The 17,183-nt window shown below is 43.7% G+C and overlaps 1 protein-coding gene across 1 annotated transcript in view; it reads left to right on the plus strand.

Moving 5' to 3' along the window:
- The window catches only part of T265_13697 (hypothetical protein), a gene marked incomplete at both ends in the record, with an annotated part of 19,859 nt that extends 16,120 nt beyond the window's left edge, over window positions 1-3,739 (plus strand). The window contains one exon of the mRNA XM_009170117.1: window positions 3,298-3,739. Coding sequence (XP_009168381.1) covers window positions 3,298-3,372 — 75 coding nt within the window. The remainder of the gene's footprint in view (window positions 1-3,297) is intronic.
- Between the last annotated feature and the right edge of the window lie 13,444 nt (window positions 3,740-17,183).

Genomic DNA, 17,183 nt, shown 5'->3' on the forward strand with positions numbered 1-17,183 from the left:
AAAGTATTTCGACCGTATTGGATAATGCGCCGGCGGTCACGGTCAACCGTTGGGCGATCGGAGTGTGCGGTTTTTGGGGCCGACCTTTTCTAACCCGTCCTTCCTCGGGGGAAGGCAGCATCGCTGCTTCCATAAATATGGAATATATGCTGGCCGCCTGGGGGAAACACCTTACTGCCTTCACACTCCTGTCGCAGAGGACAGTACGACTTTACCTTCAGGCCGCCTCGTAGCACAATTACTCGTAGTACGGGGTCTCGCTGCTCTTGATCTGACTGCTCCCCTTTGGCCTTCCTGGCATGGTTGTACCTTGTGGAACGAAGTTCCAGCCAGTGTAGCCCACGGGATCATTGCAGCACTCAAGCCCGACCACCACGTCAAGATGGCAGCTTTAGGTTGGGGGTCACACGTACAGACCATATCTGTTGATATACATTGTTTTTATTGAGGTGAATCCTGGAATGCTTTGAGGGTGCCGAGAATGTTCTTCCTCTCCGTTTCTGCTCAACTTAGGGTGTTTCGGTACCTTCCAAGCTGTCATTACCGGAAACAACGACTTTGGAATCGAGCTCCTTTGGAAAAGCGGAGTCCATTGTACGCAACACGCAAATGAAACTGCTCATTTTGGGCCGTGTCCACGCGTGTTACTTATCCCGGACAGATTGACGGAGTGTTCTTCACCATTAATGCTTAAAGTGCAGGTACAAGACTGGTCCATCTTTTCCAAGTATTTTGACGATAGGAAATGATTCACTGGAATTGGCCGATTGTATTACTTACTTGAGGAGCGCGATGTCGCTTCTGAGGCGGACACTTGGGGACCAAAAGCCAAAGTGGCTTGATTGGCTTGCAGCATCCATGGAAGAGACGCGATGCTCGTTTAACGTTGAAGCGACGGACGCATAACGCGTCTTTTCGAACGTGGCCTGTTTATGAATGCGAAAACTTGCTCCTTTGAGTCGATGACTTCTGAATTGACTGTTGGCGTTCGACTCTTACTGGTTACTTGAAAAATCTCGCGTTTGCTGCAATACTTGAGCAGTAGTGTAGGTACAGTAACACGTCCTGCACAGCGGTGAGAAGACGAACTTGTCAGAAATCATTGCTGAAAGGACAACTGTGGTGGAGCCTACACGGCTCCCATGGTGCTTTAACCGGAACTGAGCAGAAAAAACGGCGCGTGGGACAATGAATGACGTGGAGATAAAAGATGAAAAAGTGCTCTGGTGACCTGACGACAGTGGGAGCCTTCCTCCCACCGAAATGAGATCTGAAAGACAACCACTGTTTATAATAGAAGGCTTTGTCAGTTGGTTTTCCGTTGTTGTTTTCATCCTTCTTGCACTCTCGATGTTCGAAATCCTCGCATTTGATCGAACGAAATGACTACTCGTTGATAGCGTCGGAAAAAACCTCCGAGCAGCCTATTGACTCTTTGTGGCGTTAGGAGACTAGCCTTCAAACCAAACTTCGGTTGTCACGTCTCCCTTCATCCTCCTTTGCTTCATGGGTGCAAAGTCTTGTCATTATGGTGCTTGGCTGTGGGAAAGCTGTAGATGATCGAACGATGGTCCCTATGGGCACACCTGAAATAAGATGGATCGATCGGGTCTGCAGTAAAGCAGTCCGATAGCATTGTCCCGATATATTAGAACGGACCATCCGTTTCCAGTAACGTTGATTGCAGTGGTCCGGATACGCATTCCACAAAACTCATGTGGGGGAGGTTCGTTCCGGTATTGGCGCTGTTGTGGAGGCGGGAAGCCAAAGGCATTGTTGTTCCCAGTCACATCGGATGTTGATCCGCTTGGTCTTCAGTTTATCTACAGTATCGGACTCTAAAGGCCTCATCTGTACAGATTTTGTTGCGGATCGGCGGTCGTTGTCAGAGCACTACGCGGTGTTCACGGAATTTCATCCATGTCCAAGACAAATGCAAACTCTCGCGCTTCAAATGTTGAGAAATAAAAAGCAACTCACTAGTCGTTCCAGGAGGATAGCTTTCATAACAGTTTTCCCGCTTGAACTGTCATGTTAGGTCTTGATGGAATGCTCTATCCTTATGGGGTTTAAGACTCATACTATTGACAACCGAGTCCAGATAGCCCCGACTCATTTGGCTTTTTCGCCACCTCAGTTTGCCTCATGTTGCTTTCCAGTGGAATAGAAACCCGAATTACCCCTATTCCTCAACATTACCATCCCCATTTCTAAGTGTCGTACGTAGCGCGCCGATAAGCAAGTACATACTTAAACTTGGATGGATAAACGGTACACCAGTCGCATGGCAGAATGTGTGGACTCTTTGTCACGCAAGTCGTACTTTCTTCATAAACACCTTTATTTCAGAACCCCTCAATGAAGCACAACCTTCTCTGGTGCACGTAAGGCAGCAGATCTCTCATGGGTTACTTAGGAACTTCCTGCGTATGTGCGTTTTTACTGTACGATTAATTGCTTCTACGAAGTTTGCACTCCAAGATCTTATTTTATAAGAGCCGGGCGTTGAGGTGCACACAAAGCACAGGTAGTCCACAGACAGTTTTTGTCAACATCGTTATATATGAGTTGTTTATCATTTACGAAAAATCTCCGGTCTAATCTGCGTTCTATCCTGTCGATCGTTTCTGCTTAGGTATGAGTAACCTTGTTGTGTATGAGCCTTCGCATTTTCTAAGTGAAAGCAGAACGCATATCAGAGCGAAATGACTTGATTTGGGGAAGAGAGCATGTTAGACTCCAACATGCCAATGCCTTCGATTGAGATACCTCCGTTGGGATACAGTAGCCAGTGAATGGGGGTACCTTGTCTTTGTGAATGTCCAGATTTTCGGGAGATTTTTCGGATGGCTGGCTTATCTTTCGTTTATTTGACCAAGCAGATGCACTATGTTAGATACAGTCTTTCAGGCCGTTACGTACCGTCATTCGCTTAAATCAGCCGCCAATGGGCAGCCGTGAGCAGACACAGTATTCTTGCGACGCCCTCACCCGTCAACCCTAAAAAGATATTTCGTTTAACGCGGGAATTGATGAAAGACTAGCGCGTGCTCCAGTGTCAAGATATTTTATTTGTAAACTATTTCTAGCATGTATTTAGCACCTTGTTAGTCTGACAGGCCAAATTCAAACGTAACGGATAAGTATTATCACGTTACAATATGCCATCCTGAGGGAATTACATCTGTCCTATTAATCACATGCGATTCATGGTTATCCCTCCTGATGAACTATAGACGATGAGTGAGTGTGATTTGAGGGTTTGGTCCTAAATTGCCAATATATTTTTCATCCTAGGTATCAGTGCCCTCTATCGTGGACTCGGACCCACCCTTCTGCGGACATTTCCGGCCAGTGGAGCCCTGTTTGTAGCGGTTGAATGGACCAGGAAATTCGGTCACTGGGTTTTGGATTAATTCACTCTATATTCTGGCTGTATCAGTTTTCGATATGTTTCGATTAGGGATATTTTTTGTTGCTTGACCACATTGTTTTTTTTTCATTTGGGATGTTTTATGCCGTAGCACTGACGTTCGTAGCTCCCTACTTCCAAATCTATTTTCATATACACTTTGTCGAGCATTTTATTGGAACTCTGCATTACTGTGTGCTGCACAACAAATCGCCTAGAGGTTTGTTGTATGGCCCACCAACTCTTATTCGACAGTAAGTCCAAGCACGCCTTACTTTTGTAATATTGAGATCGTGATGATATTTCGTTTTATTTCGTTTGTCCACACTTAACCGATTTCAGTAATAGTAGGTTTTTTCCTTGATTTCAACGTTTTTGATTTTCATAAGACATATTGGTCGCCCCAGAGTAGCTGGTGGCCGTCCCTGTACGGTTAGAGTAGATTGCATTGAAGGCTTAAATTCGCTGTGGTTTCAACGCAATATGCTCTTAATTTTGAGAAAATCTTATGTAAATTGCTCAAAGTATTGACTGTAAGATCATCACGATGCACTTCAAGGATAGAACCTCCACATTCTAACCAGAGATCAACTGTGTTCACACTGTCGCTCTAGATAAAACAATTTTGCTGCGTCCCGATGGTTTCCGACGAATTATATACAACCAAAACAAAACAAGCACTGACCCTTTCGTTCACATGGTCAACGCTAGGTTGTTCCGTTCAGAATGAGCACGACCCAAGGTTTCTCAAACACCATCGGCAAGCCTATTCTCCCTTATAACCCATATCTGACTAGGCACTTAGTTCCATCTATGAGTATGAATGACGCCCACTCATATAGAATACGGAATATTGCCCTGGCCAACATGTTGAACGATATTTTTCGGTATCCTGTTCGGCGTCGACGCAGTCCGAGGGAGCTGTGACCATAACATGGAACGCCTATTCTCTTCCCTCAAGCGAGCGCATTCCGACCCTCACTGGATTCTGGTTTTGAAGCGAGAGAAGAGAAAGAGAGCACTCTTGGGGTTCACCGGTTAAAGTGGCCGTTTTTGGGAGAAGATCGATAATCGAGCGGATTGATCAAAGCTTTGGTTGTGTGGCAACGGACTAAGGCTTATATGACTAATATCTATCGGGTTTTAAGAAGTCTGTTTTGCCTGAAAATTCAGAATCCTGTTTGATCCATTTTGAAATATGGTCCTTGCACAGTGGACGTATAGGTGGAACTTTGTTGACCCAAATACCTTTGGTGAATGAATGTCTGGCAGCTATAAGCATGTAGCAACCTGTACCCAGTGTACGGTTGTTGTTGACGACTAATCAGAAGAGCTGACATCTCCCTCAAAGACAGAGTCTACTTAATAACCTTCATAAAAGCCTAGCTTTTAGTTTATACTAAAACATTATCAGACAGGATCTACGTACAATAAAGTGTTGTAAATAGACTAAGCTTGCACGGTGACATAGGGCCTGTAAAGGTGCTCGGAAACATCATAATACACCCTACTTCCACTAGTACGTTTCAAGGGCACGTGGGACTGATCACATTACGTATGAATGTATCTTTAAGAGACAGTAAAAAAAAATCTACAGCTTCAGTTTGCAACGATACTAAACTATCGGGTTCGTATATGCTAACAACTTCACGTTTACACTGTTCGACTAAACTGCATAATATCCACTTCACTTTTAAGCGACAGGGATATCTCTTTCAAAAATTGATTGTCTGAAAGTCTGAGCTATTCGGCTGGATAGCCAACGCCCGAATGAACTTTCATCCAGAGATCGAGGCAACAATACTTGCATCTCTTCGTAGCGCTGGGCTCATAATCCGTACTAAACTCAAGCCGTGAGATCACATTTCGCTACGGAAATCTTCGTTTGCAGTAATGCACGTTGGATGTAAGCACTAGAGCTAAGCCTGATTTTTGAAAGTCTTGGCTATTTATATCTAGCCGGGAGTCAGTTGCCAGGCCAAGTTACTTCCGCTACTTCCCAAAGGAAGTGTGGTTCCTGTTGAGGAGTTGTCTTGATGTTTTGCTTTGCTTGGGATGGGTTTTGGTGCCTTTTACTCAATCTGATGGTAACCGTCACGCGACGGAACGAAGTAGTTTCTACAAGGGGAAGTTTGGGAGCAAATTTGGTAGAAAGATGGGGGTACTGTGATATGACAGTATCTTGATGCTTCCGCTTCCATCGGTAACTATTAGCCAATCGGCGTGCCATTATCAGGGCCTTTCGCGCACCATTGGCCTTCCTAACTAATTTCCAACTTGGTTGATATGGATGGCAGCCAGTTTAGCTGCCACGTTCACAGCAATTGACGAACCTGACGGGGTGTCAGATCACGAGTATCTAAAACCGAACGGAGACATCTGTTTACATAACATCGGTAACAGAAAGGACGAATACGTTAACGTGGCACTTTCTAGCCAACCACTGAAGCTTATCAAAAGCGCGCCCTTTCAAATGCCTTAGTTTGTCCGGGTCTGGTCAGATAGTTCCCCTTGGAGGAAACCAGGTTTTATGTACCAATATTGCTCTTAGTCGTGCTGTAAGATTACGGAAGTTGGGTGTCCAAAAGCACTGCCCAGATTTTGGTGATCTGTACAAGCTGCGAAGTTTTGTCGTGTTATCACTTCACCATTATTGTTCTAAGTGCTTTGTATGCATTTTGAAGCGGTTCAGTACTAGATGTGTTTGGTGTTATGTTAAACATAATAAGGTTCCCCTCAACAGAACTAACACTCCTGGCTGTCGTAGGCTGGAATTTCGAAACTTTTTTTACCGCAATTGAAAAGATGAACTGCTGCTAACTAACAATTGTGATTGCACCTGTTTACCCCTGTGTTCACTTGTTTCCGCTTGTCTCATTCACATTTGTGACGCTAGACGATGCAAATTTTCCAACAAAAAAATTCAGATCAAATTTGGTGGTGTGGTGTTAATTTTGGCGTGCACACTTCCGAATAATTCTTTGCATGGTAGATTGTTTTCACATCCACTGATCAATGGTTGAAGCTCTTGAAGTGAAACGACCAAAACGCGAAGTTTATGATGGGATTTAGTCGGTACACAGCTACCGTTGGATCTCCTATTTGGATATCGACTTCCCACAGCGCTAAGCCGGAGGAAGATCGACTTTCAGACGACTCCAATTGCAAAATAAACTCTAGAGCAAAGGTAGTTAATTGTGCACCAGTCATCCAATTGGAATGCTGCACACAAGCGTCGTTTTGTGTTGCAAATGGACGAAAAATTTCCGTACAAGATTTAACTGATGGATACAAAAAAGGGTGGGAGATCAAATAAGCCTATTCGCATGACTGAGCTCGGTCGTCAAATACTGTTCATGTATAAGCATTTCTCAGTGTTTCTGATGTCAGGTGTACAGGTGACCGATCCCGCAATCACATCCTAGCTTTGAATTGAGTGGCATTTTTATTCAATAATACTCTTGTCTAGTTGGGGCGGTCATTTTCGAGGCAAATTGAACAAATGTAAGATACCGTTTAACGTTGGCCGGCTCGTAATTAGACAGTTTCTCAATGCCGGATGAAAACGGTTTGGTCAATGTGATCTTTCAGTCCAGAGGGCTCTACATTTGTTCCGACTGCAAAACTTGAGGGAGGTCATCGTTGAGTCCGATTCGGCATCATGATAATTCCCCTGTATATTTGCTTACTTCATACGAGCACTTTTGACCCACACCCGTTTTGCTTATCCCTACCCGCCATTACTGCAAACGCCTCTTCGTTCGCGACAGGTCTACCGGCATGAATGTGTGTGCCATTTGGCTAATTTCCCCATGCATGTTCCTGTCCCGTCTACTAGCCCTGTTCTCGCTTGTCCTGTCGTGACTTCCGTGTAATCTCACCGCCAGTCAGAAACACAAGACCCACAAAACCGAGCAAACATTCTGCTCGCCATTGTTCGGTGTGCGAACCTTAGCACTGCGCTGCGCCGGTCGGTGACAAGCACGGTATGTGTGCTTATTCGCGAGGAAATCCTAGTAGTCTGACATAGGAAACTTGCAACAGCCCCTCCCCCCCCCCCACACACACCAAAATTTTTTTGGTTCTTTNCACACACACACACGAATGATTTGTGTGTTCTTCAGAAGGTATCAGCCGAAAGTAAAAACTGTTATTGATGCTAAGATAAATTTTCCTCTGGAACACCCGAAGAGAGATTATATCACCTGTGTTGCGTCCTACAAATGAAGATAAGTAAAGCTTTGATGAGTTTATCCTGAAGCCTCGAGAAACCCATTTTACACGATCGCCATGCCCGTCCAGACGGAGCCAACCAGGAATGGATCTGTGGTTCATTATCGCAGTGGCAGAGACACCCCAACAAAATGTGGCTAATAGGCTTGTGAAGCATACGAATCCATCAGATAGCGCAACATTCTGGGGGTAGCTTTGAACTCGCTGAACAGGTGATGGAGAGGAATTCTCAAAGTATTATTGTCATCTCCGACGTGAAATCTGTTTTTATGCCTTTATTCATGAACCGAATTACCTGCCATTTTTAAAAGTGAATGGGGAGTTTTTGATTCACGTAGTGATAATTTACGCTTCATATTTGAATTAGGCGCGGTGAGTAGCCCTTCTTGGCTCGACATCTCCTGAGGAACAGGTCAAGTCAGAAAATCAGTGGAATGGAGGGATGCATTTAGAATGTGGAGTGTGTCTGTCATATATGAAGCGGTGCTCAACAACCGGAACCAAGTATTAGGCACTAGAACCGCCACACGGCAACATCCTGTTCTCCAACCAAGAAACAACCTTACCTTCCTGACGTGAGGATTTCAGGACATATGGTTCGGTCCTTCATAGAACGAACACCAGCCAGTGGTTCCCATTTTAGAACTTGTATCAGAACCCATATACCACCCTTCATCATCGGGGCAAATGGGATCTGCTTTGCAAGCCATTTCGGATTTGAAGTTTGCCAGTCTATCTCAAGCCGAAAAATATCCGGATGCGTTTACTAAAAAATATTTTATCCCTGTCCTTCCTTCTGTACCAAGAAAACGTTTTTCTAACTGGGATGCAGGAAAGATAATGTATAGAATCTGGGGAGTCCCCACGTTCAACTAGCAGTGAAAAACATTCCAGGCTACTGACGTGTATCTACCTAAACTGAAACGAACACCATTGCAATGTAAGGAGTGGCTGGTCCACTCTCAATCTCAAACTGTGTGACTCTACACAACCGTTTGTGTGGAAGTGAGTACTTAAGTGGAACATAATCAACGAGAGATTCAGCTGGGTCCCAGATGAATCTGTCGCAAAAAATTTGTTTGCAAATGAGTGTATTTCACTAAGAAAGGTTGCTACTTTTTTCAGGTCTGAACGCCTGTATAAATAACTACTTCGATGAACCAATAAACTTCGGGGTCCGCCGCTGATAAGCGCATGATGAACAAAGCACTTGATGGCCACATACCCGAAAAATTCTAGGATATGAGCGGTTCACAAAAGAACTTGTTTCTAAAGTGGCTGTCCCAATCAGATTCACCAAACTCACTTTGTTTGGTCACAGTGACATGACTTTAACCGGTTAAGGACAGACTTAAGGAGATAAAAACCAAGTCTGTTCCGCTCCATCCTAATTCCTAGTGATGTAATCACTCCGGTATTTTCTACACCACACATTCCTCACTTCGTAACCTGCATCAATCTGACAGTCAATCACAGTGTCAAGAATTTTCATGAGTCCTAGTGTTCCTATCAAACCGGTTCGGTTACCCCTCCAATTTACTAATTGTGGGAAGCCCTTTCACTTCTTGTTATGGCAGGTGAGACTTACCTAGCGAACATACTAGGTGATACAGCTGGACGTTTCCTCTGTTCAAAGAACAGTCGTGATGTACCATACGTGAACAAAACTGGGAAAGAAGTCCAACCACCGTGATGTCACGTGGTTGTGAATGTGGATAAGTCATGTGGGTTGTGTGCGCATGTTAAGCGGATGACATTTGACATCACTCGGATTTCATATTGGATCGTCCGGTCACGAGTTCCGTCAACTTTCGTGTATTGAAGTCAGCCGTATAAGATGTTTCATAACTCGATTCTGTCAAATCAATAAGGCAGAGTAAAACGAAAATGAATACGGATCTAGTTGCACTGTTTAAATCTGTCAACCACTGTCGTGTCAGTTTTAATCGCACAGATTCTGGGTAGTATGAGAAAATCCTGAAACCACAGGGGAGTAATGAATTGGTTAGCGGTTCTCCGGTAGATGTGGGAAGACATGAGAATGATCTAATAAGGCTGACCGCCCACGACCGGTTTCGCCTTTCTTGGGGCTATTTAGGTAGGCGTAGTCCCCGAGTTTCCGTCAACTCTATGTTCCACATGAAAGCAAATTGCACGAAATTAGCGAAATACACAAATAGGTAAGACCAAATCTCTTTATCAATCACTGTACTTTGCCAATGACAACGACTATTCTAACCGTATCGTAAATCAATCACAGCTTAAGATACTGCCATTTGGGCTAAATTTTATAATTCGGTCCAGGAAAATTGACCATAGTGGCATCATAGCAGAGGTCGAAGAGGTTTTGGAAAAACCGCCTGCATTGGGACTTAAATCCCCCGAGAGTGAGAACTGGTTTAAGGTCAAATTAAATTATTCCAGTAATTACCTGTGCATATCACTGAATTACCAAAAATGTGTCACATCCAAGGGATACTTCGATTGAGGAAGAATGAGGATATCGTAATAGTTGAACTTGACGAGAAATCGGGTTCTGTCACAAAGTGAATCATTTCCTAAACTGCAACACAAGTTATAATTTGCAAATTTTTACCTGAAAATGCACGACAAATTACTGTTCGCGAAGAAATAGGCTATTCGATAGTTACACGCTTATCTTGGTTCATGGTTTCATCTTGACCATCAAGAACTTGATGCTGTCTGTTACCACACACGTAAGCTTTATGGACCTACAAAGAAATCTTGAGCCTCGTGAACTCATTCAGCATATTTTAGCTATGTAAGTGTATCTTACCTACAATTTACAAACTTACTTTCAGTTACTTTTAAACGCATCTTAACATCTCTAAGCATTAGCGAAATACACTGATTTGCAAACAAATTTGGTCTTGCGAGTGACACACCAGGAACCCAACTGAAACTCTCGTTTGTGATGTGTCCAGGCAAATGAATGTGCTGAACCAGGCCGCCTCCTGCTTCACTCGCTGCGATATTCGAGTTATCGCAATGCATGTACATTTGTAATGCACTACTCATAAGATTGTTGAAAATTCGTCGACAGCCCACGACCGGTTTCGCCCTTCTTGGGACTCATCAGGTAGGCTCAGTCCCCGAGTTTCCATTAACCTTATGTTCTACTTGGAACCAAATTGCACGAAACTACTGAAATACACTCACTTGCAAACGAATTTGGTTTTTCGAGAGACTCACCTGGAACCCAGCTGAATCTTTCTTCTGTGGTGTTTCCGGACAAGTGAATGTGCTGCGCGATCAGATGCTTAAAATATCTTGGACGAGAGATTCAGCTGGATTCCTGGTGAGTCACCCGCAAGAAAAAAATTGTTTCAAATGAATTTATTTCGCTAATTTTGTGTAGTTGCATCTCAAGGTTAATATAATGTTGTTGAAAGCTAGTGGACTGTGCCTACCTGATGAGCCCCAAGAAGAGCGAAACCGGTCGTGGGCAGTCGAAGAATTTTCTGCAACTTTATGAATAGTGTCTTTAAAGTATCTTTAATATGTATCCAGTCTTAAGTAAGTCGTATCTCCCAGAATATCACGTGTTCTTTTGACGTATGCTCGGTTTCTGACAATACCCGTTCTAGAGACTCTGGACTATTCAAAAACACACCGGTCTGCTAAGTCTACCCACTCCAATTTTTAAGAACGTCATTTTATTATCCAGTAGTAATAGCATTTTGGGAGCACCAGCATTGAGCCGCCATTAACGTACTGGGCTTTCCATTTGCAGTTAACTTTATGGCGAAGTTTCAGCGATTGAGGAAATCACAGTTGTACAAATGAAATTTAGTTGACACTTAATTCGAGAAGAAAGGATGAGAACAGCCTGAATGTTTATATTTGGTCCACAACACACCACAGGAGGACGTTGGCACAATTTTCAACTTTAAAGTGGAAATTGTAATTATTTGAATAGCTTGATCACCGAGGGAAGTGTATCTCACTCCACACACCGAAAGTTTATCTGTGAAGTATGCAAACTTGACAACATTCGCTCACGTGCATCATAAACCTACTTGGGTCCAGACCTCAGTCCATAACACACGGTTTGCATGTACTCCGAGCTGATTGGCCGTGCAGGCTGAATTGCTAACAGGTGCGCTGTAGCCGAATAATCATTCCTAATATTTGGTTAAAATTAACTCAAATCGGGTGACAGGGAAGAAGCACAGGTCACAGTATCAGGTATTTTTGCATATTCGTGGATTCTGCACACGGGTTCTGTTTAGTTTAGACAGTTAAGACATTGCTCTCGTTCGTACCTCTAACGCGCACTGCAGCATATCTGAAAGTTTAAATAATTGCCGCTGATCTTAATGCCAACGTCAGTTATAACAAACGGCTCTCGAAACTGCCAATTCACTCGCAGTTACCAAGCAACGTAAACTGGTAGAACTGATTGGAGGCTAGAAGGCCTAAAAATGGGCCAGCTGCTCAACTGAATTTGCGAACTTCTAAATGACCCTGATTTGAATTACGAAAAGTCAGAAATACAACCATGGACCACAAGTCATCTATCTAGACTAGACGGGATACAGTTGGACTTCACTCTCCTTTTTAGGTCACAATGTGAAGCAGTTGTCTACATGGAGTGAAGTCCATTTCATTGTTATTGATTAAACCAAATCGGTTTGCACTGCTAGCCTAGAAAGAGTTGAGAGTTATTCTGAGACTAACTTCGTTTTAATGATTGGTCAGATTACAACTAATTTCCATGTAAATGACGTAATTAGCTTCACATTCTGTATCATTTCCTCCCATTCCGTATGTTCTGATTGTCCGTTGATTCTTGCCGTACTGCTCTGACAATATCCAACTATGTTTTCAGATTATTTACGACTGACCATCCAGAGTAGCTTTCCAGAATCGAGCTTCGATTGACAAATTGAGTTAATCTGGCCTAATATCAGCCTTTTCCGGTCCACTACATTCATAGCACAATTTTCTTAGTTATAAGTTACTTCTGACGGGCAGAGAATGTTTTTGGAGGTTGGTTTACATGGATGCTGAGAGCACCAAAATGTTCTTGAGTGCCCAGTGTTATGGAACCCTGCCAAAATGTCTGTCACAGTAGCAGTTTGCACGGATGATGAAAATGGTGTTTACAGGGGGATCTCCGTTGTTGTTATGTGTCATGAATGAAGGCCACAATATCTTTAACTTTTGGCTTTGTAAGGGAAACGGTTTTTTTTAACTATGCAAGGCAACTCCCATCCTACAGTGACCAGCTGGGCGTTCTCCATGATTAGTCTGAATTAGTTTTTGCTTTGTGTCCACAAAGCTGCAAAAATGTGTGTACTGGCCAGAACATATTGATTTCCGGTTTGCTCGTCGCTGAAGCCTTCCCTTTTGTCCCCAAAATAACACAACATCGGGAAGCTGAAAGGTGTCGGGAATCTGCTGCTCACCGGTCAGGTGTAGCGCCGAATATGTTCCGAATCACCTCGTATGTGGCGTGAAAACCATGTGGAATAAAATGGTTTTCGATGTAATGTCGATAAAATGTTAACTGTCCAGTTCCTGGTTTAAAAACGCCATGTCCAATCGTATCCATAAAAATCTTTGCTAAAAGCGGGTCGAGGAATTAGCCATGGTTTCTCCATGTGTGTTAAAACTGCATCACAAAACGACTCTTTTGAATCTATCAAAAAGGTCAGATTCCTGAAAGCAACCACTGAATACTCGAAATCTGCGGAGAGCCTCAGCTCCGCTAGATTCTGATCAGACGAACAACGCCTCCTCAGTATGCAGCGCGTCACAGCCTTGTATCAAACCCAGACAGCGCAAGTCAGCGTTGACCACGGTCAGACAACGCCCCCGCAATATGCAGCGCGCCGTACCAAAGCCAGACCGCGTGCGTCAGCATCGGACCAGGTTCAGTGTCCCTCCAATAAATAGCTCTAGACGATTGTTTTTTGCACTCACATGCACTCATGCTCATTCGCTTGTTAGGAATGTAGCTGTTGTGTTCCTCCCTGTAAGTCTTTTTTCCGGCACTAGGCAACGGAGCGGGTCAGCAGTCACATACAACAGATTGGCGAATCGGCATACATAACAGAATCGTGTACCGAAATGGGTAGACCGATGTTCAATTAGGTCATAAAATCACAAATATAAACAGTTTTTCGAACAGCGATACACTGGTAAAAAGGATTGAGACATATGGAGAACAAATTCTTCTAGGGCACCCTGGGTACGCTGGAGGAAGTCGAACGTGTCACAAAACAAACGCTTGCTTCCGGACGGGTTGAGACATTTCCTTCAGCCAGTGCGCAATCGTAATTAAGGATGAACTACTCATGTCACTCATAAGGCATGTTGGCATACCTGCTTCCGTATCTTTGTAAGTTCCATTTTCGAAAAATGGACATGCCCGTTGAAATCCCTCTTTCCTACAGTGTATTTCCGATACAAAGCTCACCCTTCAGGTGTTTCAGCTTGTCGATTAAGTGTTTCTTAATTTTCGACGTTATACCAATATTCCCTACTACAGTAGGACAAACGGACAACTGCATCATGGGACTGCCGAGCATATGCCATTACGTAACGGAACCAGGGGAGCAAAACACGAGTCGAGTGCAAATGCGGCTCAACTGATCGATACAAATCACGCGATACATCCGGATGATGTATCGAATTCCATTAAGTGGCCCTAAGGCCAAAACGCACACACAACAGTAGAGAATATCACCGTTAGACGAAATCGAACAACTTTGACATCGAAAACTTCACGTGAAAGTATTCACACTGTCTTGGTTGTACAACCACTGTTTTCAGTTGATCCTTATCTAGCCATTTGGTTCCGTAAACATTTCATTCCTGTAAACAACTTATAACTGTGTTTGTCGGTCGAGAATTTACCGAAAAGGAGCTCGCAATACCACCTTTTTTGAATAATATATTTACACGTATTTACAACTCTGTATATGTAATCCTGTATTTTCCGTGTGTTGCCTCCTTTATAAACTCAGAATTTCTTACCGTCAAGTTTTAACCTCCTGGGTTGAGCAACCAGAGACCAAGCTTTGATGAAACCGGAGAAGCGAAACGCATCCAAAGTTAGTGTAATTTCCTGTCCTTCCTGAGGGGCTTATTGTGGTATTAATGATTGTGGGTTACAGTGACTGTAACACCTTCAAGCGGGTACCGGTGTCTGACGCTGTTGAACAATTTACTCATTCTACAAGTACAAATGCTTCTAACTTCAATTCAGAGTAAACGAAATCATAGTGAGAATGTGTGGTCCGATCCCAGACACGAAAGCGCTTTCCACCCCACGGGGATCCAGCGGGTGATGACAGAGAGGTATGACGGCAGACTACATGCGCAAAGCTCTCAGGCCGTCACCAAAAACAAACACCTGTTCCTTGGCTGATTTGTGCAGCAAATGAATTTGCTTCTTGATCCAACTAGCTATTGGCATAATCAGAGAATCAGCCCAAAGCTGCCCAACTGTCAAAAAGCATTGTGTGACTAGTCGTCATGGTCACCTCGGCGACGATTGCATCAATCAGGAAATATTGTAGAAAATTCACTTCCAAGAAGCCAGATAAACTTTTTATTCGGTCAAGCCGCTTTCGAAGAAATCAACGACGGAATAATATCAGTGTTCAATGCTGATAATTCGCTGATTTAATTGAAATCTGATTGTGGAAATAAGAATAAAAATTGATGGAATGGTTGGATTTAGTGCTCAGGACGCTCTGAACTGGGCACGGAAAACCACTCTCTACGGCAAACAATCGTTCGGCATACACAACACAGAGGCTAAGGAACGCAGTTCCTGGTACTGGACACAAGTCCCGAAAAGTAGATTTCTAATTACGTCGTTAAGGATTCTTGATATCATTCCAAACGAGCTTAAATACTGGGACAACGATTCTCAAACACCTGAAGAGGTCTCGCAGCCATATAACAGAAGTCTCTCCTTGAGCTCCAGGGATATACTACTCTGATGCCATAGGTTTCTCGCGACCCGAGCCTTGCAGACTCATGCATTGACGTCATCTGTCACACTACAGTCAGAACAAACATTTAAGATACGTAAAATGCTCCACAAATTCCGTTGCCTCTCCCTGGATTGTAAGTAGTGGTTTCAGCGACATGACCTTAAAATTTGCAGATGCAAAGCGCATACCGAAGGACTGGATGACATCAGTTAGTTCATCTTTCTCTTCGAAGACGAGGATGACATCGTCTGCATATTCTAGATCGGCAAGGTTTTCGTAAGCGGCTATTAAAACACCGCGGCTTTGAAGACCTCCCAGCGCTCATTTCACTGTCTCATCGATAAGGACTGTAAATAAAAATTCAGAGAGTGGGTCCCCCTGATGGACACCGTTTTGGAGACATTCCGCACACCCTTACATTTCCGGAAGTTCGAGAATACAGAGATCTTGCAATGTTCACAAACCTTGATGGGCAGGCACGTCAAGAAGAACGGACCGAGTCGAATGCGAACTAGAAATCTAGGGATATTAAGATTGTGAGTCGTTTGTACGTGTGACATTTTTCTAGCACGACTTACTGAATGTTCTACCCGAGTTCTAATTTAAGATGACGGATTCATCACCAGCACTGAACAAGTAGATAACTGAAATTTCCAGAAAGACAGATGCTCCTGGAAAATCTAGCGAGCTGAAGCGGAACCAAGCCATCGCACTTCACGTATGACTCTAAGAACAAGGGATCGCTTATGAAGAACGGACATATTCAGGCCATGGGTGTACAGTAAAATATAGGTCCATGTCCTACAGAATAAGCCGGACACGGGTCAGTTGTGAATAATCTGAAAACACAGTTGGATATCGTCGGAGCAGTACGGTAAGAATCAGAGGACAATCAGAACTTAAGGAATGGGAGAAAATAATGCAGAATATAAAGCTAATTAAGTCGGTAATGTAGTGAAATATTGGTAGCTCGAGTATAATCTGAAACACAGTTGGATATCGTCGGAGCAGTACGGTAAGAATCAGAGGACAATCAGAACTTAAGGAATGGGAGAAAATAATGCAGGATTTAAAGCTAATTAAGTCGGTAATGTAGTGAAATATTGGTAGCTCGAGTGAGTTTATTAGTTGTTGATCAGATGGCTGTTGATCGGTTCGCCCAACTTGGCAATTAACTTGCAAACGTTTCGTCACCATACGAGGAGACATCATCAGTGCGCAGTTGGGTGGGTACTTCTTCCTTGCCTGTGTGTGTTTATATAGCAGTCAAAGGCTATCTGTTATCTTCTGACGTGATTGGCTACCTGAAGTGTAACGAGTCTAGTGAATCTATTGGTCGGTTTGTGATCCTTGTTGCGTTGTGGTCTGTGTTCCTTTGTGTTGATTGGTTATCCCAACGGCTTCTAATTTTAGTAGCTTGTTCTCTCTGGCCTTGATTCGCATTGCGTTGTGGTCTGCCGTTATCGAGTTTGATTGGTTGCATGTACCGCCCGATTTCCTCCACCATGGCGGTTAGTGTCCCCGCGTCCGCCGGTTGATTTGGTGCTTTGATTGGGCGCCTCCTC

The sequence above is a fragment of the Opisthorchis viverrini genome (assembly GCF_000715545.1).
Source record: "Opisthorchis viverrini unplaced genomic scaffold opera_v5_93, whole genome shotgun sequence".
Classification (NCBI taxonomy): domain Eukaryota; kingdom Metazoa; phylum Platyhelminthes; class Trematoda; order Opisthorchiida; family Opisthorchiidae; genus Opisthorchis; species Opisthorchis viverrini.